This window comes from Dermacentor variabilis, chromosome 10 (genome assembly GCF_050947875.1).
Source record: "Dermacentor variabilis isolate Ectoservices chromosome 10, ASM5094787v1, whole genome shotgun sequence".
NCBI lineage: Eukaryota > Metazoa > Arthropoda > Arachnida > Ixodida > Ixodidae > Dermacentor > Dermacentor variabilis.
In genome coordinates this window covers 57,137,219-57,160,751 of record NC_134577.1, presented here as the reverse complement: position 1 = coordinate 57,160,751, position 23,533 = coordinate 57,137,219, and the positions used below count along the sequence as shown (strand labels likewise).

At 44.2% G+C, this 23,533-nt stretch overlaps 1 protein-coding gene across 1 annotated transcript; it reads right to left on the bottom strand.

Annotated features, from left to right (window-relative positions):
• Positions 1 to 1,819: 1,819 nt before the first annotated feature.
• LOC142560560 (U2 small nuclear ribonucleoprotein A'-like) lies at positions 1,820 to 23,466 on the bottom strand. The gene is made up of 7 exons (XM_075672765.1): positions 23,254 to 23,466; positions 23,128 to 23,168; positions 20,712 to 20,818; positions 16,958 to 17,083; positions 14,272 to 14,374; positions 5,718 to 6,033; positions 1,820 to 2,186 (listed from the first exon to the last, which is right to left on the bottom strand). Exons 1-7 carry the CDS (start codon positions 23,333 to 23,335, stop codon positions 2,149 to 2,151), a joined length of 813 nt encoding a protein of 270 aa, XP_075528880.1. The 5' UTR covers positions 23,336 to 23,466; the 3' UTR covers positions 1,820 to 2,148.
• Positions 23,467 to 23,533: the final 67 nt, after the last annotated feature.

Sequence of the window (23,533 nt, the reverse complement as noted above, 5' to 3'; positions counted from 1 at the left end):
AATCGGTCGTTGACTGTAGTTGCAAACCCTACTGAAAACATTGCACTGCCGTGAGAACGCGGAAATACCGCACTTTTGCGCAGTTGGCGCAAGTGGAACTTGAGTGGGCACAGCCAGGAGCAGGCAAGCCGAATTGTTGCAGAATGGCGCAATTGGTGCAGTTGGACTGTCACTGTGTTTATTATTAGAAAAAAAAAAAGCATTACACTGCATCTGAAATACTCCACCGGGCAACTTCTTTGGGCATTTACTGCATAACAACCACAATACAGATAAACACAACAGAATCTGTGATGTCGCTATGACATGGACTTCAGTACAAGTGCAGAACGGAAACTTGGAATGGAAATTATTTCTAATGATAATGAATTCTTTCTGTTAAAGAAGAAGAGCTGGGTTAGGGGTGAGAATCCAGTTGCATGGATACAGTTGCTGTTGTCAGTGGCCTCTCCTTCAACGCTGCTTTGATGGGAATAACTTATATAAGTCTGTAATTTACTGCTTTTCATCAGTGTCTCATTGTGTGCAGGAAGATAATGCACAATGCGGAAGAACAAAAGCCCTACATTAATGCTCTTCGTTTTTTGGCCAAACTTATACTGTTCAAATACGCTTCTGAGTCAACAGACTGACCGCCTCACCGACTACACTGGATATTACAGGTCTTGACTTCGTCTTGAGAAATACGTGCAGCACAGTAAAGGCTAGGGCTCGTGTCAGTCGATCAGCAACTAGAGCAGTTTGTGTGTTTTGAGAAAGAAGGAGAGCTCGACCAGTGCGAGCCAAGGATCCTTTTGTGAACCTTTCCTTCAGGTGACGTCACGAGGAGGACGATCAGTGGAGGAGCCCATTTCCTGGTTCTCCTGTTCTGCTTGGCCAACGCTACCTCCACCTCTTACTGCACTGAACGAAGTTGTCGAGATGGAAAACGCAACCTCAAACAAGGCTCATTTACTGCTATTGCAGGAGCATTTTTGATATGATGACACACACACACTAAAGAACATACCACAAAATCCCATGTTATCCATACCCCTTCTCCCAAACCCTATGCAGACATAATTCATTGGAAAAAAGGGGTTAGGCAACCTTTTGGGCTAAGAACCTAAAAAAAAAAAGACATTTACAAGGCAGGCTGAAAGAATGAATAAGACAACCAATTAGCCAATGAAGCCATTGGCCAATACTGGCCAATGCTTGTCAGCAGCATGTGCAACTCGCATCTTTGGAAAATGCGTTTTTTGCAGCATAAGAGTTTAGTTTTCACAGTAAGTATGCAGAACAGTCTTATTGCCTTCTGCACGTAGGACAGTCTTGAATTCAAATTTAAGCTGCCAAAGGCAGATAAAGCACACTGAATGAAGCTACACGAACATCTGAAACCACAAGCATGAAGATTAGACAAAGCCATGTACTCAGACAAAGCCACGAAGATTAGACAAAGCCACTATACTCCCATGGAGGCTGAATGATAGTGGCGCCTAGGGGCCTTCTAGTAGTTTTTGTAGGAAATTCTAGGTGGTTTCCAAATAAAATTACTACAGCTGGCTAAACTGTCACACTTGCAGCTACTATTGGTGCTTCTATTGCCAGATTTCCCCTTGTAATTTTTGCAAGAAAACACTGTGGCATGCAAAGCCTTATTTCATTTTTTTCTCTTGTTTCTTTTACGTTCTATGAAACAATAGACAATCAACAGACAATCACTTGTCTGTCCTCTTGCAATTCAGCAAGAGGACAGACAAGCGATGTCTCAGGGATGGGGCAACAACTCAGGATACTTAAGAGTAGATAACAGGAATGCAGACAACAATATCAATGAAAACGGTATGAAAAAATTTATTAGCCTCATGAGTGACATCACTTCTCGCGCTGCTCTGAACAGCTGGCCTCGCAAGATTAAACCAAATGTGCTGTATCTGTTCTTGTCAGCACCTTTTGAGTTGTTAAGGAAATGAGAACAGTCTGAGCCGCTGCGTGCAGCGATTTGAAATATACACAAGACAAAGCTGCTTACGTCACCTTGGCCAGCAGAGAGCGTAGAAGCGACTGAAAGAAAAAAAAAAAAGTGGGCTTTGTGAATGATGACGAGAAACACCCAGATGTCTCAAATGTTCAGCAACTCTTTCTGGAATGATCTTGAACTCCTCAGTGGCCGTTTGTCTCTTCCATTTCAACATCCTCCGCTGAAAAAGTAGATAAAAAAATAAGCGACAATGAGCTTTGCACAAAAGCATTTAGGACCAAGTACGGCATAAGGAACAGCAAGTATAGCTGAACCACGGTATAGCAAAGTCGCGTCTGACATGCAAATATATTCGCTACATGTGACTTTCATTGCAAGTGTATATTGGTGACAGTATTGGGAGGGGGAGAAGGGGAAAGAAAGAAGAAAAGCAACTGGTTGCATTCCCTTGAGGTACTGTATGCAAAATTGCGCCCGCCAAGATACTTCATTAAAGGCAACAGCACAGATGAAAATAATGATATTTCAAATGCGTGATACTTCATTCGAAAATACTTCTTTTGGTGCCGTGCTGCAAATAGTAATATGTGCACATTGTTTCGGTAAAACAAGTTGTAAGGTAGATGATTTGGTGTTTACTCTTGATAAACACCCAATCGGGGTGTCACCGCCTACCAAGTATGCTAGACACAAACTAGGGAGACATCTCGGATGGTCACTTTTGACAATACAACTTTCAGCGCATACTGGCCAGTTGAGCAAAACGATGAGCTAATAGGCCAGGTGAGTACTACGATGTAATGTGAAGGCAATATTATCATCGAAAGTGATCGTCCAAGAATCGTCCCCCCAGTTGATGCTCTCATATCTGATGTTCCAGAAGAAACACGGCCAAAATGTGGACACTACAGTTTCCCCACAGTGTTCATATTTTGTAACTTTTACAATGCTTGCAGAAAACTGAAAATTCTTAATCAATTCTGCCGTTACATGCTTTTCACGATTTCGAAGATGAAAGAAAATGTGGTGAAAACATGTTTCCAGTGGTCAGAATTAATTGAAGGAATATGCCTGAAAGGAATATGCGAGAGAAATGCAACCATGATGTCACTGTCTTGCAAAGAATTTCCCATTGATTCTGACAAACAGTTGGCAGCTTGCTGTGCCTATACGTGGCGCGTGAAGCACACTAAATTACGAACATGGTTTGCAGTGATGTTAATAGGCTATCAGCGTGATCACGTAAAGTTGGTGCATTGGCTTAGGGGCTGTAGGCCAGCCAAGCCAAACTGTTGGCCAGTATGTGCACACATGTCCAGAAGGTGACGCTTCAAGTTTCCCATTCTGAGTATTCGACATTTACTCAAATAATTTCTTTGCCATGAAGCAAGTAATCATTTCGATGTGACGAATGACGTCTCCAATGCACAGCTAAGCCTAGGCAGTGCGACTAGACATGGACTAAAAGCAAGACAAAATAGACCGGACAACTATTCATGCACTCTGTGCAACTGTGCTTTTCCTCTCTTGCAACAGAAAGCTGCCTATGAGTATAATTGCGACTCCAGTCAAAGGGGAAAAATTGGAGGACGCTTAAGCTTCGCCTTCAAGAGTGGAACGCGACAGCGTTCCCGTCGACCCGCCAAGGGGTGTAAGACAATGGGCTACGGCGCAGCAACTACGCGCCCCGCATCGGACGCAGTGAGCGTCGAGCAACGCAGCGTTCGGCGCGACAACGAAATGTGCGCCTGAGCAAGTGACGCACGCCTGAGCCTTAGAAACAGCTCGTTTCTAAGGCAACACCGCGTTCACTAGAGGCGCTTTTGTACCTCTTTGAAGCATCGAACTCGTGGCTCAGTGGTAACGTCTCCGTCTCACACTCCGGAGACCCTGGTTCGATTCCAACCTAGCCCATCTTGCAAGTTGTTTTTTATTCATGAAGTGCCTGCTGGGATTTATCGCTCACGGCCAACGCCGCCGACGCCGGCTTTTCTGCGACACGAGCTCCTTAACGCTGTCGCGTTAAAAAGTGCTACATTTTAAGCCTGACTGATGATGGTGTCGGCTGCACTCACAATGCTGTGATAGAGGGTGAACACGTCATTCGCACCAATTGTCACAGTACTATCACAGTATGACACAGCAATTGTCATAATTGCCGCAGTACTATCCTTTAGCTGCTGCTATCATTACGAAAATGATCTACAGTCCCGAGATAAGTTAAAAGACTTGTCTAGACACTCCATGATGGTCAGCAATGCGCATGGTCTCCAGTGGCAGCCAGTGTGCATGTCTGGAAACAGCCAAACTGGCCAGCAACCACCACGGTCGTCTGCTATTTATAACATGCAAGTTTGCCAGTTCATTTATGAACGGTGCAGTTAAGTTTAGATGTCATTGCCGTGTGCACGCATGCACCACACACAACACACACAAAAAAATGGGGTCACATCTTCAGATGCATGGCCCTTTGTGAAAGCACAGCAGACAGCCCGAGGACAGCAAGCAGCCCCGCATCAAAGGCTGCAGAAACTTAATCGCACAGCGACAAACTCGGCAGCTCCTAAATGTTCTCCACTGCTTCTGTGGGACACAACAGCTCAGGATGTGGCCAGGCACGGCACCTGCGAGAGATCTACGCTACGGCCACTCGGCAACCACGGTTAAACGACACAACTGCACTTTGACCTTAGCCTTGTCCTCTACACAACTCGGCTCTACCAGAGGAAATGGAGCGGAGGGTTGGTTGTCAAGCAACTACTTTCCTGCAGCAGTCACTCTACAGTTGTAGCCTTGCGTGGTATGTGACATAATACCATGAAATGCCCTGTGCGCATGCGTGTCCCATGATGCAGATTACCATGGGGGCCACCACTGGCAGGGCTCAGGCCACCTGCTTGAATCTAAATTCGGACTCGCTGTCATGACTTTCCGTCATGACAGCAAGAAATAAGTGGTAAAACAAGCCCTTCCTTGGTCTCACCTCATAATGAGGACAAATTATTATTGATGCTTTGACCTTACTAGTGAAATTTTAGTTTGATGCTGTTAGGCCTACGAAAAGGTGCCACCAAACTGCAGATGTGTTTCGATTTCTACTCACCTGATGGCATCACAGCACTTGTCGTGCACTGGCAATGCGTAAAGGCATAATTCTGATTTCTTTGTTGAACTTCTCTAATTGTTCATTGCATCACTGATTCACATTTCCACTGAACCGTGGCATACGATGACAGTGTGCTAAAACGATCTTGTGACACATCTAGTACGGTTCCACGGAGCAGTCATGCATGCACAGTACGTCTAACGTATCACAGTACTAACAATTTGAAAACAAGACCGAGCTGTGCAGGAAGATAGAGACTTGAGATCAACAGCTGTTGAATAAGGGATGTCTCTGGAGCTAAGGTTCTGACAAGGGGACAAAGACAAGCACCTTTTTGAAATGCTGGCTATAGAGACATTCCTTGTTTGAACGCTGTAAATCGTATCGTGGTAACATATTGCACATCATGTGAAGTGAAAACATTATATTGGGTCACTAGTCTCTTCTGCCACTTGGTGGAGTAGAGGAGGTCCCTCGAGGGGAAGAGTGTTTGTGAATATGCATGCGACCATCCCAATAACGGCAAAGACAGCAAGGGGTTATGTGAAGGGTAGCAAGAGATGAGAAAAAGAGGGAAAATGGAGAGGGCAAGAGAGAAAGAGAGGAGAAAGAAGGACATCTCCCTCCCCAGACAGTAACACCCACTTCCTGGCGGCCTCGTGCTTGAGGACGAGGCCTTGGATGGTGGCAGCAAGGGGGCGCCCGACTGCAGGGCCGAGCTGAGGTGCTCCACCTGGTCCAGGGTGGTGGCCCGCGACATGGCTTGCTTGAGGGCCTCCAGCTGGCCACTGCGGCTTGTCGAGGCTGGCGGCGTCGGACCCGCACCCGGTGGCGGAGGCTGCGCTGAGGTGGCACTGCTGCTGCGGACGGGGCCAGCTCCTCCTCCACTGATGACGCCCACTTCCTTCTCGAGCTGCTTGCCCCGCTTGCCCTTGAACAGCTGCTGGGCCTCCTGTCGCTCCTGCAGTCAACAAACAAGTGCAATTGATTCATGGGGTTCAACATCACAAAGCAGCACTGGATCTATGAGAGACGCAGTGGAGGGCGCTGGATAAATTTTGACACCTTGAGGTTCTTTAATGTGTGCCTAAATATAAGCACAGAGGCGTTTAAATGCGACTGACATTCTTAATTAAGGAATTATAATCCCTTTGCGGTATGTTCCTATTTAACCTATTTCACACCAAAACTTGGGCCACTGGGTGTGTGCCACTGGGTCTGTGCCCTAACAGACAACAACTTGGACGACTGGGTGTGTGCAACTAGGCATACGCCACTGGGTGTGTGTCTTACAGGGAGCTTACTGCTGTCAATAAAGAGAAAAGCGTACAACCACTGCATTCTACCGGTGCTAACATATGGAGGAGAAGCTTGGGGGTTAACAATGAAGCTCGGGAACAAAATAAGAACTGTGCAACGAGCGATGGAACGAAAAATGTTAGGTGTAACAGTAAGCAACAGAAAGAGACCGGTGTGGGTCGAAGAGCAAACGGAAATAGTTGATATTCTAGCTGACATTAAAAGAATATGGAGCAGGGCAGGCCGTGTAACGCATACTGTAGCTAACTGGTTCTTTATTAGAACTATAGAATGGGTGCCCAGGGAAGGGAAGCACAGTCGAGGACGGCAGGCAACTAGGTGGGGCGATGAAATTAGGAAATTTGCAGGAACAAGTTGGAATCGGTTAGTGCGAGACAAGGATAACTGGAGATTGCAGGGAGAGACCTTCATCCTGCAGTGGACATAAGAATGGGCTGATGATGTCGATTCTTAAAGGGGCCCTGCACCACAATTTATCTAAGTTGAGAAATGAATTTAATGTTAAAATACACTATTTCGAAAATACTTTGCCACAAAAAGTATTTCAATGTATTCAGCAGAAGCGGAGTTATTGGCAATAAATGACCGCCACTGATCCCCTTCGTTTGCTCCCGGTCCTCCTTCAATGGCTTGCCCTGCAAACGCTATGGCGAAGATGGGCAACGCCTGCAACATTCCGCTTATTGACTGTGGTACGCAGTTCAAATTTGATTTTGGATGTTCACGTACACGCCATTACTTCCAGATTTTGGCACCGACAATGGCCCAAACTCAGAGGCCACTAGACAGCTACATGCGGCTATTCTCGCACTGAGTGACACGAGTAGCATATTTCTTTTCGCACTTATCTCGACGGCAGCGACACAATTTCCGAGTGTTGAACAAACTTCCTCTTCATGTTCAGCTGTGCATGTACATCGACAGTGTGCAAATCAGCTAAGGATGCCACAAACATAGTGAGGTTCGACTATGGCGAAGAAACATCTTGAGTGCTTGTGGAGGTGCAACTCAAGAAAAAGACTCCCTGTTCATCAGATGGTGGTGCTTGGGCCTTGAGTCATGTCACACGCACATATCAGAGCATGAAGTTATCTCCAGCTAGTGGGCTAGTCGCAGCACCCTGCAGTGGCCGTGATATCTACGCTACGCCGCAGATGCAGCTACATGCAAGTATAGTGGCTATGTGCATGACAGGGCTGGAGTGCGCGCTCCCATTTATACGCTCTTTTCTGGCTGTGCGACGTGATGCAAACTGCCCTTGTCTTGCAACAGCTTTGTGCAATAGCTCAGCTTACAAATATAGCAGCCCCGAAAAGAGTGAAGAGAATGCTTTTGGTTTGAAACGAGAGTGTTTTGGAAAGAAGTGACTTTGCGTTCCGCTTGCGAACTCCACGTGCCATGCACAACTGCAAGATCTGGCTTAGAAGTTCACAGCAGCGGATGCTATCCGTGGACTGTTTTTTTCACCAAGCCCGAGGGGTGGTCAGGATTCCTTTAATCAATCACGGAGTGCGAGTTGTGTGCCACACTCATAACAAAAGAATCCTTTGAAATTTCTACAGTGCTGAGCAGAATCAAACCAATGTCATTCATATACAGTCAACGTGCAATTTTTCAGACTCCCTAGATACTACAAAAACGTCCAAAAGATCGAGACAGTTGACTTCCGTTAATTCAATCCTGATGAAACTAACAAAACTGGTCGAATTAAAGGGCAGAAAAACAGACTGAAACATGCCGTTAATTCACTTCGGAGTATTACCTTAAATGTATTGCCTTACCACAGCAACACAGCCATGCTATGCGGTGAAGCACACCAAACAGGGAAAAGTGTCTCTGTTACGGGACACCGCATGTGTTCCTTAAATTTACACATGCACATGCACTGTCTCCGGTCATAGTACTATCACCGAGATGCCAAGGAAGTTTTAATGGCAGGCCTTCAGAGTTAAAGTTAGATCCCCGCTTTCTTGTTGGCTTTAAGCGTTCCGTTGATGCTGAAAATGAAAAGATGAAAAGCTTTGTCCCCACGAGTTTTCCAGTCTTACTGCCTTCCTTTTTACTAGCTTTCCTAAAACACAGATGGTTTTTCTCCACTTCTCAGCGCATGAGGCACGCGCACGTGTTCAATTAAGGAATACTTACTAGGTTCCGTTAACGACACGCATTGTGGATGAAACGAGAGCTCAAATCGTCACAGCAACATCAGAAACAGCCCTGAGAGGGTGCCAGTATGCTTATTACGTGTCTAGGTGCTCGTGCTGTAACGGGAGGCGGCGCATGCGTACCTGTATAATTAAAAACCACGTGCCATGCCCCGTGACCACTTTCTATTCTTGGTATGCTTCACCGCATGACACGTCTGTATGACGGCGAAGCTGACTAGTCAAGTTCGAATTATATTGCAAAGGTCAATTTTGAGATCAAAATAACGGAAGTTTGGACCCATTGAAACGTATGGGTGCCAGCTGTGACCTCTGGTCGGAATCTAACTAACTGAAAAAACGAATGCATGCCTTTAACTACCCTCAAATTGCCATAGCCATGTCTGAATAGCTTTAAGGCCTGCCAGTACAATTATTACGTACAATCAGTACAATCTTGGTTGTTGTAACGTGACCCGTCGTCTCCTGACGGGTGTGTGTGTGTGTGTATAATCAAGGAACACATTTTATTGCGATAGCAGTTCTATAGACATTCCAGCCACATTTTTGCTGTCAGCGTCATCGTGAGGTTCTGTATAAAGTCCAAGGACGATAAAATCGTTGCCACGCGGTGTATGCTGTATGTTCGAGTTAAAGCGTGTGAGGATGGGCTGGTGATCGGGGCTCAATCTCATGCACGAAAGGGAGGAAAGCAGGGAGGAAGTGCACTGTCTTCTGTCGCACACAAGGCTCCGGGGGTAGGGCTCGTTGTACTCTGGGCAGCCCCGGCAGCCGTGCACGCCCTCCCGGTCTGCTGTACCTTGAAAGCCATCTGTGACAAGGACAGTGTCTGCCCATGCGCTGTGTTCTTGCGGCTTAGTTTGTGCTGATGTGAGAGGTAGCACAAAGGTCGATTTGCTTGCTGCCACCACCGCGCTTCTGCACTCCAGCGTTATGACTGCTGACTTTCTGTGGTCATTGAGTGAGATGGGTTTGTGTTTGGTTGTGCGTGCATGGCACCATTGTTGTTAATTTAGTCAGTATGCCTATGTTTACAAGTTTAAAAGGCAATAAAACTACTATCCTTATTTTGTATAGCTGTCCATTAATTTGCTATCGTAATCGATGCTTCGCCTTTCGGGCGCAACTGTGACTTTTCTTGTCCCATGAGAGCAGCCTCTTTGCACTCTTAGTAAGCTTCACCACAATGCAGTGGAACGCTTGACCGTCTACCTCCGGTCAACAGCATAACGTATGACTACTGCATTACCGTGGTGAGTAATGACAAGCAAGAGAAGAAAGAGTTCTCGCATTCCAGAACAGAAATATACAGCCTAACCCAATTATAACAATAATCAAGTGACAAGAAAATTCCATTGTTATATAATAAGTTGCAAGAAAGAAACGATGGGGAGTGATACCAAAACAATTTACACTAAACCCTTGTTATAATGAAGGGAATAGGACAGCAAAAAAATTCGATGCAAGCGGCAATTAAATAAAAGCAACTACCCTTTAAAATTTAAAAACCTAAGAAAGTAGAGCTGAAATAACACAACTGTGGAAGCCTAATACGTGCCTCACATGGCACATTTTTGATCGCATACAAATTTCTTGGTCCCAATTGGCTCCTTTGCACAAGTTGCAGGAGAAAGCCAATCATGGTCAAGAATTTCAACCCAGATCGGACTAACTTTCATGAGCATGAACTGGAAGCACCACTTGAATGACACATGTTCAGTCGCTATAAAACCAGTGAAAACAGACACATTGTTTCATGAATATTTTTGATAGGAAGCTATATTGAGCATAGTTCATTAGTTCTGTCTACACTATTCTTCCTGCTACTTCGAGCCACATAGACAATAGTTGGCAAAGTTTTACTGGGTCACGAACCACAGGGTCTTTGTGATGTCACGCTTCAAGAAACCATTTTCACAGACTACTTTTATAAAAATGATTTGTGGCCTGCGCTACCACTTCACATGTAGGCGGTCACATATGTATACTTTCAGTAAAGTGGAAGTGCGCAATGTCGATCTACCTTAGGTAAGCATACCTCACGTTCATGAAAGTAAGTCCGATCTGAATTGAAATTCTTGATCGTGATTCAAATTCTGACAAACTTCTGGTGATCTCGGCTTTTATTCCTCACCACACAGACCACCATGTGTACCATCCTGGTTTGTATTTCCCGCCAACATGCTATCAGGTGAAGTGGAAGCACGAACCAAAATAATGAAATGGTTGGACTAAAATTCAAAATTTTTGTTCTCGACGAAAATGCAAATTAGTACTTTGATTAAAATTTCCATGGCGAAAGCTGTTATTCTTCTCAATAATATCTACTTTTCCGCTTATGTTTTCATGGACCACCTTAGTGTGTTACAAACGTCTAAACATAGGCTAGCATTTTTGCCAAATTCAGGGTTTTATTTTGGAGCTTGTGAGCATCACATAGGTGAAAATAAAATTTTAGAATATAGAAGATGTTAGGGGCAGTTCTATAAAAGTAATTGTAGGTTTTCTCCCATGACCATTTCTTGTGAAAAATTTTGCAAGAACGCTACAATTTGCGCATTTTCACCTAGGTGCTAAGGAGTAAAAAACATAAAGGTATTTTGTGAAACTGTTTTATCATGACAGAACATTGTTCAGACAACTCAAAACTCTAAATTTGAAATAATGCGCCAAACGACAGATTTTTGACAAATTTGTTTCTTGCATCTGGTTTTCCATCCTTCCATCAAATTCAAATGGTGCTCACGTGGCCAAAAAATTTTTTCAGACGAAAATGCTTTGGGGAAATACTGTCCCAAGTAATGCTGATCGACGTGTAATTTTTTTGTAATTTTTTGAGAGAAATGGTTTTTCACGAGCGCCTCGGTTGGGACAGTTGGCGTGGAATGACCCAGTTACCTTCCGATCTCTTCGCCAGTGATTCTGTGCACAGTTTCGTAGAGATTGTTGCAAATCTGGTGAACATCATCAGACTAGCCTAAGTGCGGCTGGGAAAAGCCGGCATGCACAAAACAGTTTGTGATGTTTGCAGCTGTCAGCTATTTCCATCAATGGTTTCACAAATGTATGGCACCAAACAGGTCGATGTTGTAGCCCTTGTTGGCATTATATGCAGTCAGTATGCATTGTAAAAGACTCAAGCGGTATAACCTTTGCGTGGTTCCAATAACGCCCTTAACTTGTTTTCGAGCTTCTTTGTCAGTCTCCAAGTTTCTGCCCCATATGTTAGCATCGGTAGAATGCACTGATTGTACACCTTTATTTTTAAAGATAACGGTAAGCTTCCAGTCAGGATCTGACAATGTCTGCCGTATGCGCTCCAACCCATTTTTATTCTGTAAACTTCCTTCTCATGATCAGGGTCCCCTGTGACTAACTGACGTAGGTAAACACTCCTCCACAGATTCTAGAGGCTGACTGGTGATCCTGAACTCTTGTTACCTTGCCAGGCTATTGATCATTATCTTTGTCCTTCTGCATATCAATCTTCAAGCCCCCTCTTACACTCTCTCTGTTAAGGTCCTCAATCATATGTCGTAACTCATTCCCAAAGTTGCTGAACAGGACAATGTCATCTGCAAAGAGCGATGGAACAAAGAATGTTAGGCGTAACATTAAGAGACAGGAGGAGAGCAGTGTGGATCAGAGAGCAAATGGGTATAGCCAATATTCTAATTGAAATTAAGAGAAAGAAAATGGAGCTGGGCAGGTCATGTAACGCGTAGGTTAGAGAACCGGTGGACCATAAGGGTCACAGGATCAGTGCCAAGAGAAGGGAAGCACAGTCGAGGACAACAGAAGGTGGGGTGATGAAATTAAGAAATTCGCCGACGCTAGTTCGAACCGGTTGGCGCAAGACATACGTAACTGGAGATCGCAGGGAGAGGCCTTCATCCTGCAGTGAACATAAAATAGGCTCATGATGATGAATAATGCCCTGATCTATAGGCTGCAATATTGTGGGTGTGTTCACTGGCAGAAACTCCAAAGTGACCTTCCCATGGCCGGGACAGTTGTCAACAAGCACATGGCCCTGCTTTGCCTCAAACTTTTGGTTCATGATGCCCACATACTTCTAAAAAACAGCTGTAGTCATCCAAGCACATTTATTGTTTTTATATATGCAGTCTTTAGGCATCGTTGGGTTGCGGAATCATTGAGGTTTCTCTGCCTGCACCAGTAAAGCAGACATCTGTTAATTCGACTCTGGTTATTTAGATCTCGGCCGAAGGTCCTGGTCGGCGCCTATGCATTTCTATGGGTCCTAACTTTCATTTTTTCTGTACTAAAATTTACCTTCGCCAGATAATTCGGACTTGACCTGTTAGCATGCATGCACCTGACCCCTATGGTGACCCCAATAATGATCGCCTTGTTCGCAGTGAATGTCTTGGCAGAGCTTAGGGGACACTGAATGCTTTGAACACAGGTAATCTCCCATCAAAAACGCCTATTTTCAGTCTGCAACGTCTGATTATAGTATTTACCTGATTCTAACGCACATACTTTCTTTTTCAAAACAATTGGGCTGAAGGTAACTCCACATTGTCACGGCAGTTACATCTAAGCACTACTTCTGCGTTGCCATAGTGCCGCCGCCGTTGATTACGTGCGATAACGCTGATAGTGCAAGATAACATGTATCTAATTTTCGCGAAGAGTAAGATAGTAAAACTGCACCTGAATGTAACATGCCACCTATCCATAGAAGAAAAATGTAGCATGCCCCCTCCCCCCCCTTCCATTTAAGATCGGAAAAAACGAGAAGTGCAGAATTTACCACCACAGACAAGATTTTTTAAAAGCAGCTTTCATAATGAAAACGGCATGTTTTGTTTCCATTTGCACTTCACTGGCCACAGATACCAAGCACACATGGGCTACATTCTCAAGTGATCACTTTTAGAGATACTATTACCAATTTTACGAGACTGCATCAGACTTATCTAAGTATGTGTTTGACAATGTTTCTTGTACTATGCACAGATAGCAAACTTGGCACAGTGAAATGCTGGGGCCAATTATACCAATGCATCCGGTGCCGAGTCACATGAAAATGATAGTATAAAAAAATACCGTAACGGAGCTTAGTCAAATACAAAATGAATTGACTGCAACCTACACAAAAATCGTGCCCTGTTGCCATTTTGTGATGGCAATGACACTGTGCCTGACGGTAGGCTGTTGCCAATGCGATGAATGCGGTTTCATATATGATTGTAATGCGCAGGAAATTTCAGCGTTAGATTAGGGTAAATACAGTACTACAATGTTCCCATGCTGCGCTATTGGCCAAAGCAACTAAATCTGGCTACTGGGTGTCTGCACCGAAAGCAAAAGAATGCGAAATCACGCAAAACAAGAAGCATTACACGTGCGCTGCCCTACCAATCTAGCTACGGCGGCGGCTGTTCTACCGTCCACTTTCTCGGGCATTTGTAGATCTTGAGCTGGGAGTGTTAGCCAGTGAGTGCCATTCATGCGGTGGATGATGCGGCACATTCTTCTATTAACAGGCATCATGTAGCGCATGAGCTTAGGAGTAGGCAACTAACCAATAAACCCTTATATGCTACATGTCAAGGCCGAGGATGCGACTACCAGCACTGCTGTTGTCACAAATGAGAGGCACGGGCTGGCTAGACAAAATAATTCGTTCGAGTGCACGGCTTGGCAGCATGGAAGAAACAGAAAAGCACGCGACGTGTGCTTGCCTTCTGCTTGATGCGCCGGAAGTCGAGCACTCTCAACTGCGGGATCCTGTGGATGAGGTACTGCCGGTAGTGGCGCTTCACCGTCACGGGGTTTTTCATCAGGCTGCAACGACAACGGGCATAGGACAGTGCGATTAAAGAAAGACGACACAACCATACTGTGTGGCCGTGGGTCAGAATATTGAAGCTTTTGTGGTAACGGAGGGTAAGTGAACTGTTCACAAGTAGGTGCAAACGAATGCAATCAAATTTTGTTGCAACGAAGTCACATCTGACACAAAAATACTTTTTCTACATCTGGTATTTGTTGTAAGCATGTATTAATGCATGCTGACATTGGTGAGAAGCGTTGCAGATATACTTCATCATATCGAATAATTTTGTATATCCACTTTCAATAACTGTATAAATTTTTGAGATTGAATCAAATTAATCAAATAGTGCCAAAAGCGAATCAGGTATTGAATACTCTATTGAGATAAAAAAAAAGTTTTCATTACAAAACAGTGTTCCTCTCCTATAGCATTGACAACGTTAGCAAGTTTCTGTTGTTAACATTGCACATTACGAGGCTTAAAAGTCAACAACAAAAGTTTATGTTCAATTCAACATTCGCTCAATTAAACAATTTTCAAGCAACCAGCAACAGTAGTAGGTAAAACCGAACATCACAATGTTCACATATACTGGTAGAGGCTGTACATGCGAATACTATGCTGCGTTGAGGGGCTGCACAGATATTCAGCTTTTCTTGGATTTTGTGTTCTGTAAAATTTTGTCTTTCACTGTAAAAATGAAACAATCGGAACATATAAGCAGTTTGTTTGCATACCCAGAGCTATTCAGAAAAAAAAATGTCTGGCTTCATGAACAACGTATCATGTGTTCCCCGACATAAGTTCTCGTACTTTATGTCTACTACAATGTAATTAGCCACCAGAGTAAGATTTCTTGCACTTTGGCTCAAATTTTGTGCTTTATCATGTACGCTTCAGGATTTAAACCATTCAAAGATTATTAGGAAAATGTATTCGTATTTATGAATACCAGCTATTCAATTCGAAGACTGTGTCACAATGCTGAAGGTGGTCACGTGGGAGCAGGACATCACAATGTTGTGGCATTTGCTGTGGCTCGCTCGGTCGTCTGCCGTGCTGCTACATCGGGCCATACAATGAATAGCAGCACAGAAGGCAACAAAACAAGCCAGAGTGAGATGTTCTGCTTGCATGTGGCAACATTTAGCCTCGCGATGCACTGACACAGTCAGCTCCTAGAAAATGATAATGGTTGCAGAGAAAAAGCCATTATGTTAAATTACTTAGAGCAGTTGGAGGCTTTCCAACATTTTTTCTAGGGTTTCGAGGTCCCAGTGCTTCATCTAATGCAATAGAATAATGGGTATAAAATTTCCTGTCAGCACTGATTTTATGCGCCAAGCTGATAGCAGTCACCAATAAGGAATTAGCAATGCAGGAGTGCTCTGATAAGGCAAGCGCTGTGGAAGTTCACACAGCTTGAGTGCCTTGACACACTGGGAGTTTTCCCTTTCTTGGAACTCTTCAATTCCATCTATTTATGATATTCACCTTTTCGTTCTGGCTGTGCTTGTACATTAAGTGCTCCCGAATCTCCTATTGTCCAAGCCTTTGTGCACAACCCCAGTGGCAACAAAAGCAAATAGGCTTCGAGCTTAAATGCATACCACATTTACAGAAACTGAAACTGCACAAAATATGTGCGCGGTGTGCTGACATAGCCTAGGTTTATTTCGCCTGAAAAAAGAAAGGTTGAGCAGCAGTTAGTGAGAGATTATTTTTTAGTGTGTGTGATTAAATAATTGTTCGTTGGTGTGAGATTCATTTTGGATGTTCTAGCTCATTCAAGGTTAGAAAATACAAAATTAATCTCACACCAATTGCTATCTCTGGGTGAAATCTGCGGGCTTGTAATAGATTAAAATGGGCACGTTTGAAACAGATGTACAATGAAGGAGTGCCTTTATATTTGTCTGTGTTAGCACAGTACAAACTTTGATTTGGCAGGTGAACCGTATCTTATCTTACAACAGCCTGTAAAAAAGTATTGCAGAGATGACTGCAATTTGTGCACCTGGATTAATACAGATGCGCGAGTTTCTTGGACTGTTCACCCTCGCTGGAAAAACAGTGCGCATTCCGAGTCAGAGATGGCAACATGCTGAAATGTTTTGGCTGGATGACTACACAGAACATCATGATCGCTAGTTTTCTCAATTGAGCGTCCCATTTGGATTGAGGAGCTCAGATTCAGTATGCCAAAAAATTGTGATAACAGGCCAGACGAGGTTAAGTGAAGTGCTAAAAGATCTTACTGTATGCTAAAAACCCAAATATGCGCATCCCCACAGCGAGCAGAATTGATGTGAAGCACATGTGAATTTCTACTTGACTCTGTATCCAATAGTGGATCAAGAAAATCAAGATATAGCAATCCGTTGCAGAATGAGTTGACCTCAAGCAACCAGAAGAAACCATCAACCGGCTCCTGGATGACCACATAGAATTCACCGTGAACTAGCACTGGGTGGACAAGAACTACCAGATTCATCATGGAACTGGAAAAAACTGTGAGCGGATAGCAGCTAAACATGGTGACGTTGTAATATAGCCCACACCTCAACAAATGTAGTCCCACCCCTGCTCACCTGAGGTAGGTGAGCGTCTTGATGCTGGCCAGCGGGTCAAGGTCGCCTAGGTTCTGGACCTGGTTGTTGGTCAGCACCAGGGTCTCCAGAGCTGGCAGCTGCTCCTGCAGATTCTCCCCAATGCGGCTGGCAGAGGGAGAACAAAACCAGGGGAGAACATCGACTGTGCTGGTATCAAGGTGAAGAGGACAGTATGGCGGCAGTGGTAGAGCTTTACACCCCCAGATGGTGCAAGTAGAGATTTCATTATAGAGAAACTAGAGTGCTGGAATGACGAGACACAAAGAGGGATTCCATGCAAGCTTTCGATGCTACGTTATGCACAAGTGAGCGCTATCGAAACAGATCAACTGAGAATACAGCCCCCGGTGTGATAATGCTAGTTTAGTGATATGAGTGTGTTATCTAGGCTGCAGTTAGGCAGACTTAATAAAACCCCAACTAACCCAACTCTCTATATTAAAAATGAGACTCCACATGGGTTTCCATAGGAGGCACTTCATCCAAAGGAAATCCCCATAGCGGCCACTGCATTAATGCATGCGTATAAGAATAGGCAAAAAACGCAGTGGGAAATTTCGAAAAGTACAGTGGTTAAACAGCCATTTGACCTTCGGCAGGGTGTACACATACATCTATATAGAAGGCATGGTTGAAATATTAACTGAAGTAGTCAATAAATATAGTGGAGCCGGCTTTATGCGCACCAGTGAGACATTCGGGATAAAAATTATTAGTTTTATTATTTTTCATAGAATGGCCTTTACAGTGAATATTTAATGTGGTAAGGCCGTTTCTATATGATTTAAGCTTGCAATAGGCACTGCGTGTTCAGCTCGCTTCAAATGAGCAAGAGCTAAAAGAAGCTGTGAAACTGGATCATGCAAAAAAGACCACGGCCTAAGGTGTGTGTCACTAAACAGAAGCTAGACAGAAGACATAAGATTCACAGGTTTCTTCTAATACGCAAAATTTCTTCCGCATAACTGTGCTGTGGAACATGTGAAAGCTGATTAAATTACAACACTTCCAATAGCGCAGGGCTGCAAAGAAGGTAACCACTCATAAAAAAATTATACGTCAGCAACTAAATAGATGTACTGGAAGATATTCTTTTTAAGTCCCACCTCTAAGAACTAGTAAATGGTAAGCACTGTGCAACCGGACTTTACCTGAGGTTTCTGTTTGATTCAACATCCTTCATGAGTGAGGTCTGTATCGTATCTGGCACAGTGCGTGCTTCGCATCTACGGCACATGTGATGTGACCGATCTACGTGTCACACGTGAAACGTTGTGGTGAGGGAACACACCTTCTCCCACTTTAGCGTACATATACACGGCTGCTCAATAAACGGGGGTTCCTTCTGCTCCCCTTGCTTGGAGCCTCTGGCCATGTCTCATCTACGGTGCACCACGATACATGGTGTCAGAAGTGTCGTGGACAACATTCCTTTGTATGTCCTTTTTCTTCGAATGAACAGGGGATGTATCTTATCTGCCGTAGATGCGAAGCTTGCGTTACCCCAGATATGATATGCAGATACGACGCAAGCTCTGAGCCACGCTAGAATGAGGAATATCGAACGGAAACATGAACGGCACAATCAGGAAGACATTATAATGGCAGTATGTTGGATTATCCACTGGAGAGAATTGCAACAAAAGTGTGCAGTGACTTGAGAACTGAGGGCATTAGCTATATCCTGTGGCAGCTCCGTTGTCTTCCATGATGATGACGACGACAGCGGCATAGTTAAGATTTTGGTTTCAGTTTTACTACAGAGGCAGCATCAACGGAAGGGAACACTCAATCTTACGCTTCATATGGTGCAACTTTCTGCTGAAATGCTGTTTTGGTGCAGCTGTTAGACCACTGAAATTAGAAAAAAATGGCATGCCGCCTTTGGGCTCCCAGCTGCATGTACAGGAATAATACACGAATACTGGCTTAGCCGCTCAAAGCAGTATTATCTACACTCCATTCCATTTACAGCAGGCAATGCTCTGAAGGCTAGAAAGGCTTCTCCCACTGTTAACACTCGTGACCTAACTGTATTGTCTTATACCAAGTTTCACACTTTTATGCGTTACAATAAATATGACAGTTATTATGTGAAAGGCGTTACGGACCTAAACCTATTTGCCACGAAACGAACAGATTGATACATTGCTGCTACCAGCTGCCACAGTGCAGCACTCACGCTTGTGACCGAAGCATAGTCTGTCACATATTAAAAGCCCAAAGATGCGCAATCAACGCGTAATCAATACAACTGCAATGCAAAAATGCACCGAGCTAGACTCTTACAACCACACTAATTTCACAGCTTCTACAGCGTTGCCTGCTAAGTATGAATGCGTTCTTGACCAACGAGTTTCAGGAACACTCACTTCTGTGCGACGTAGCATCAAATGAGACCCCTCACTGCCGTTTCTGCCCTCTGGCATAGCCAACCAATGCCTGCTGAAAGTGAGTGATTGAGCGTGCAGCCCTCAGGTGACACAATAAGTAAAAAAAATTCAGTACCAGCTTACCTTGTGTCAAAAGGACAGGGTTATTCAGCTAAGTTACCACGCTATGTTACCCTAGTCAGAAGGCATTATCCTCAATTTCCTGCAAAATTTGCAAGACTGTGCATAGCCACTTTGATGCCACTATATGTAGTTAAATTGGGTAAAAGCACATAGAACAAGACAAACAATATGAATGAATGCAAAGCACAGAACTTGGAACAGGCAGCACCTTGTACCTTCATTCAGTCAGCCCTGTCATATGCACTATTACTCGATTTACCTATAACATGTGTCAACCAGCCTAAATTAGCGCACTTTTGTAAGTTTTTTGAAGCCATTAATGGTAACCACCACTGCAGTTGACCCGTCCTTTGAAAGGATACTACAATGGGAACGCCGAGTGGAGATGGTCCACTGTTAGATATGGGACCTTTTCCTGAGCCATCGAATCCAGACCACATCGAATTGCGCCACAGCTAATTAAGGAGCGCAGAAGCACGCATACATACCACATTCCCGAGGCGCGGCACGAGCAAACAAGTTGGCGTCCCCCACCTCGTGTGCCGCAGGTGGAGCTATTCACTGCTTGACTCTTCCCGAAAGTGAAGCAAGAGCCTGGCACTGTTCCAGGTAAAGTGGATTCTGAAGCAAGACGGCTGTAATGCACCGTGAAACCCTGGCAGCATCACCCCCATCCGCCTATTGTGATGGCGCATTGCAAGCCGGGAAGGCAATACCGCAGAGAGAAGTAAGTCCTCGGACAATTGGGGCCCAAGGAGCGACCCTCTCCGCTGGGTGTGACACAATCGCATGGGTGCCTACCATTGGCCGAAAATGACGACACCTGAGCGGGCTTGCCGATTGGCCGAAAATGGCGTCACCTGAGCGGGCTCGCCGATTGGCTGAACGTGACGTGACTTCGAGACACCGAAGGGCTTAAAAGCCAGAGACCGGGAGCAGCAAGAGAGCATTCCTTCATTCATCTCTTTCGAGCTTGTTGCCACGAGCCACAGCGTCCGAATTACTGCTGGCCCGTAATGACTTTATGACTGTTAATGCGTTGGTACTCTCAATGTAAATAATGTAAATAAACCTCCAGTTTTTCATCTCAAAGTCCTCCTCAACTCTTGCACCACCTGGTACTGCGAAATGGTTCAGTCTTGAGCGAGAAGGTACCAATGCATGTGGCAGGAGGCGTTCCCATTTCAATAACAAGCATTGCTGATTAAGCTACTCACCATATGCGGTTGTTATTGAGCATCAGGGACTTGAGGCGCTTGAGCAGCGGAAACCCATCCAGCTTCCTGATGTCATTGTCAGACAGGTCGATGCAATCAAACTGATCCTGCAAGCCGTGCTAAATTAGTGACAAACAGCCAAAACCTGGCAATTTGTGTGCACTGGATGTTTTAGCATGCAGTTATGACTAGGGATTGTTTTCTTGCACGCTTTCAGCATACCTTTAAGACAAAATGTGGCGACATGAATCAGTGCTGATATAGGACAGGCAACATTGATGAATTTTTTTTCAACACCAGTCAAGCTGAAATATTGTAGTAGTACTAAAAAACAAGTTAGCATTACGAAAAAATGCCTTGGGGCTTTCACTAGCTTTTGTTTACTCGGCTAACTTTCCTGCAAATTTATTGATTTCTAGCCTGAGGGCACTAAGGCATTACAGAGGGGAGTGAGTTGAGCAGGTTAAACAGTCAAAATACAATGAGTAAAAAGAAACATTCCAACTATACAACATTATGTGGTGGTAAATACCAAATAGCAGAGCGCAACAGATAAGTAGCTTTACTGCCATACCATATTGTTAACATTACAAAGAATACAAAGGAAGGTAGGAAGTAATTAAATTCTGGTTACTTAGTAAATGTTGCACAAAAAGTATGATCATTAGTAATTGTTACAATTTCTGTGGGAACATGGTTCCATCAACAAATGTGCGAGGCAAAAAGGAGTCTAAGGAAGTTTTAGCGTTAACATATTCTATGCCTGCTTTATACAGGTAGTCAATGTGGTGGGATATATGTTGCGGCGGAGATATAAATTCATCATGGAGTTAGGAATTATAATATTGCTTATGAAATAAAGAGATGTCAGTTCAAGGCTTTTAGATGCTGTTATATACTAAGCACATCGATCAAATTGGAACAAATAAAATGAGCAGAGTAATTCTGGAAAAGTCCCACTGAAGTGAAAAGGTTAGTGTGGTTGGGATCCCAAATGGCAGGTGCATACTCAAATTCTGTTCGCATTAGTGTTTTGTACAAGAGCTTGAGAGAGGATGGTACACTACAAAGCTGCACTACAAATAACCCAAAGTTCAATCTACATTGTCAGTAATGTGATCGACATGGGTTGTCGACATGAAATTAGCTGTGGTATGAACGCCTAGACACTTGTATGAAGATACAGGATACAACATTGTGTTGATAAGTAAGTACATCAAAGAATTAGCACTAATCTAGGGCACATGAAAAAATTTACATTTGTTAGTGTTTAGTTGAATATTATAGCCATTTGTTACACCTAGCTATGGCGTTAAGGCAAGACTGGAGGTTACCTTTTCGTCATTTTTTGTTTCTCTGTATATAATGCAATCAATAACGTATATAAAGCAAATGGATGAATATTAGAATTATCGAAGGGAGGTTAGGTTATTCATATATATGAGAAATAAAAGCGGCGAAAGGGTGGAACCTTGCCACACACCCATACTCTACCACTTTGAAAGAACAGTTACGGTCATTAGCAGAAACAAATTGTGAGCAATTAATTAGAAAGCATTCTATCCATCCTAAAACATTAGAATGGAGGTTTAGGTGTTAAGCTTACGAAAGTGAATTCTATGGCTTACTTTGTTGGATGCTTTTGAGAAGTCACAATACACAGCCAGTAATAGATACAGTCAGACAGTAATAGTCAGTGCAGTTTATGACTGAATGAGATTAGTTGTGTCTCGCGTGAAAATCTTTTTATGCGAGATAATTGAAAGTGATGTCATGCTCCGAATAGAGCAGAGTATTTAACTACTACTTGCTTGGAATAACTGGATTGGTCAATTAAACTTCGCCTCTCTCAGGAACTTACCCTCGTGTTCATACACGCACCTTAACTGGAAGCACTTGTTTGACTTGATTTAAATGACTCCTGTCGTGAACGCGCCGAAACAAACGCAATGAGCGTACTGAGAACGTTCATGCCAGGCGTCATATAAATCAAGCACGCGCTTCAAGATGCATTTACGAATACGGAGGTTAATCTCAGAAGACGTACCTTCTCCAATAACGCGATGCTTCACAGCACAGCAGATGCTGAATGTTTGCAAAGCAACAACAGTGAAACAGCGGGTACTGTATGCAGGCTTGCGACATTGCTACGAACAGTGCAGCAAAGCGAAATACGTGCTGTAAACTACGTAGCGTGCATGTTGACGAGGCAGTATCTGTACGTGAATTATGTATCTCAAGTCTTGCAGCCATACTTGAGCACGGCCTTCGTGTTTATGACCGCGAATCGGTGGGTCCTTTGTAGACGGCAGCGTTCGAAAGTACCCACCGCTAGTACTGCACCTATTCTAGACACTGCACCCATCCGTACAGCTAATTTCCCTAGAGTTCGCCTCCCCCCCACCGGAAAACTCACCAGCGTCGCTCCCAAGTTTTCGATAACGGGGATCTTGTAACCTGGGTCATAAAAATAGAGGTTTAGTAAACGACACACGACAAGTCATCCGACGTTCGAAGATAGGTGGAGGGGGAAAGTTCTCACCTCGCAAGTCGAGCTCTCTGTCCCGCACTGGATTGATGGACTGTGCGGCCAACTGTATAAGATCCTGTGATAATTTCACCATGGTGAAATACTGCGCGCGTTTCTGCCGTTGACAAAATAAAGGCGCCGGTAAAATGCACGACAAGAACGCGCCGCGAAACGTATGGAACGAAAATAGGTGCCGGCTTGCCAAAGTCACTGGTTGGATTGAAGCAAGTGCGAAGCAAGTGTGTAAGCCATTGCAAGCCCAACAGAAAACTGAAGCCGTAAATAGTCGAGG

Bases quoted from the DNA above. Each gene is read 5' to 3' on its own strand.
- LOC142560560 (XM_075672765.1), bottom strand. From the start codon at position 23,335: ATGGTGAAATTATCACAGGATCTTATACAGTTGGCCGCACAGTCCATC. The intron at 23,169-23,253 runs GTGAGAACTTTC...TTTATGACCCAG, and splicing joins CAGAGAGCTCGACTTGCGAG to GTTACAAGATCCCCGTTATC. The intron at 6,034-14,271 runs GCAAGCACACGT...TGTTGACTGCAG, and splicing joins TCCGGCGCATCAAGCAGAAG to GAGCGACAGGAGGCCCAGCA.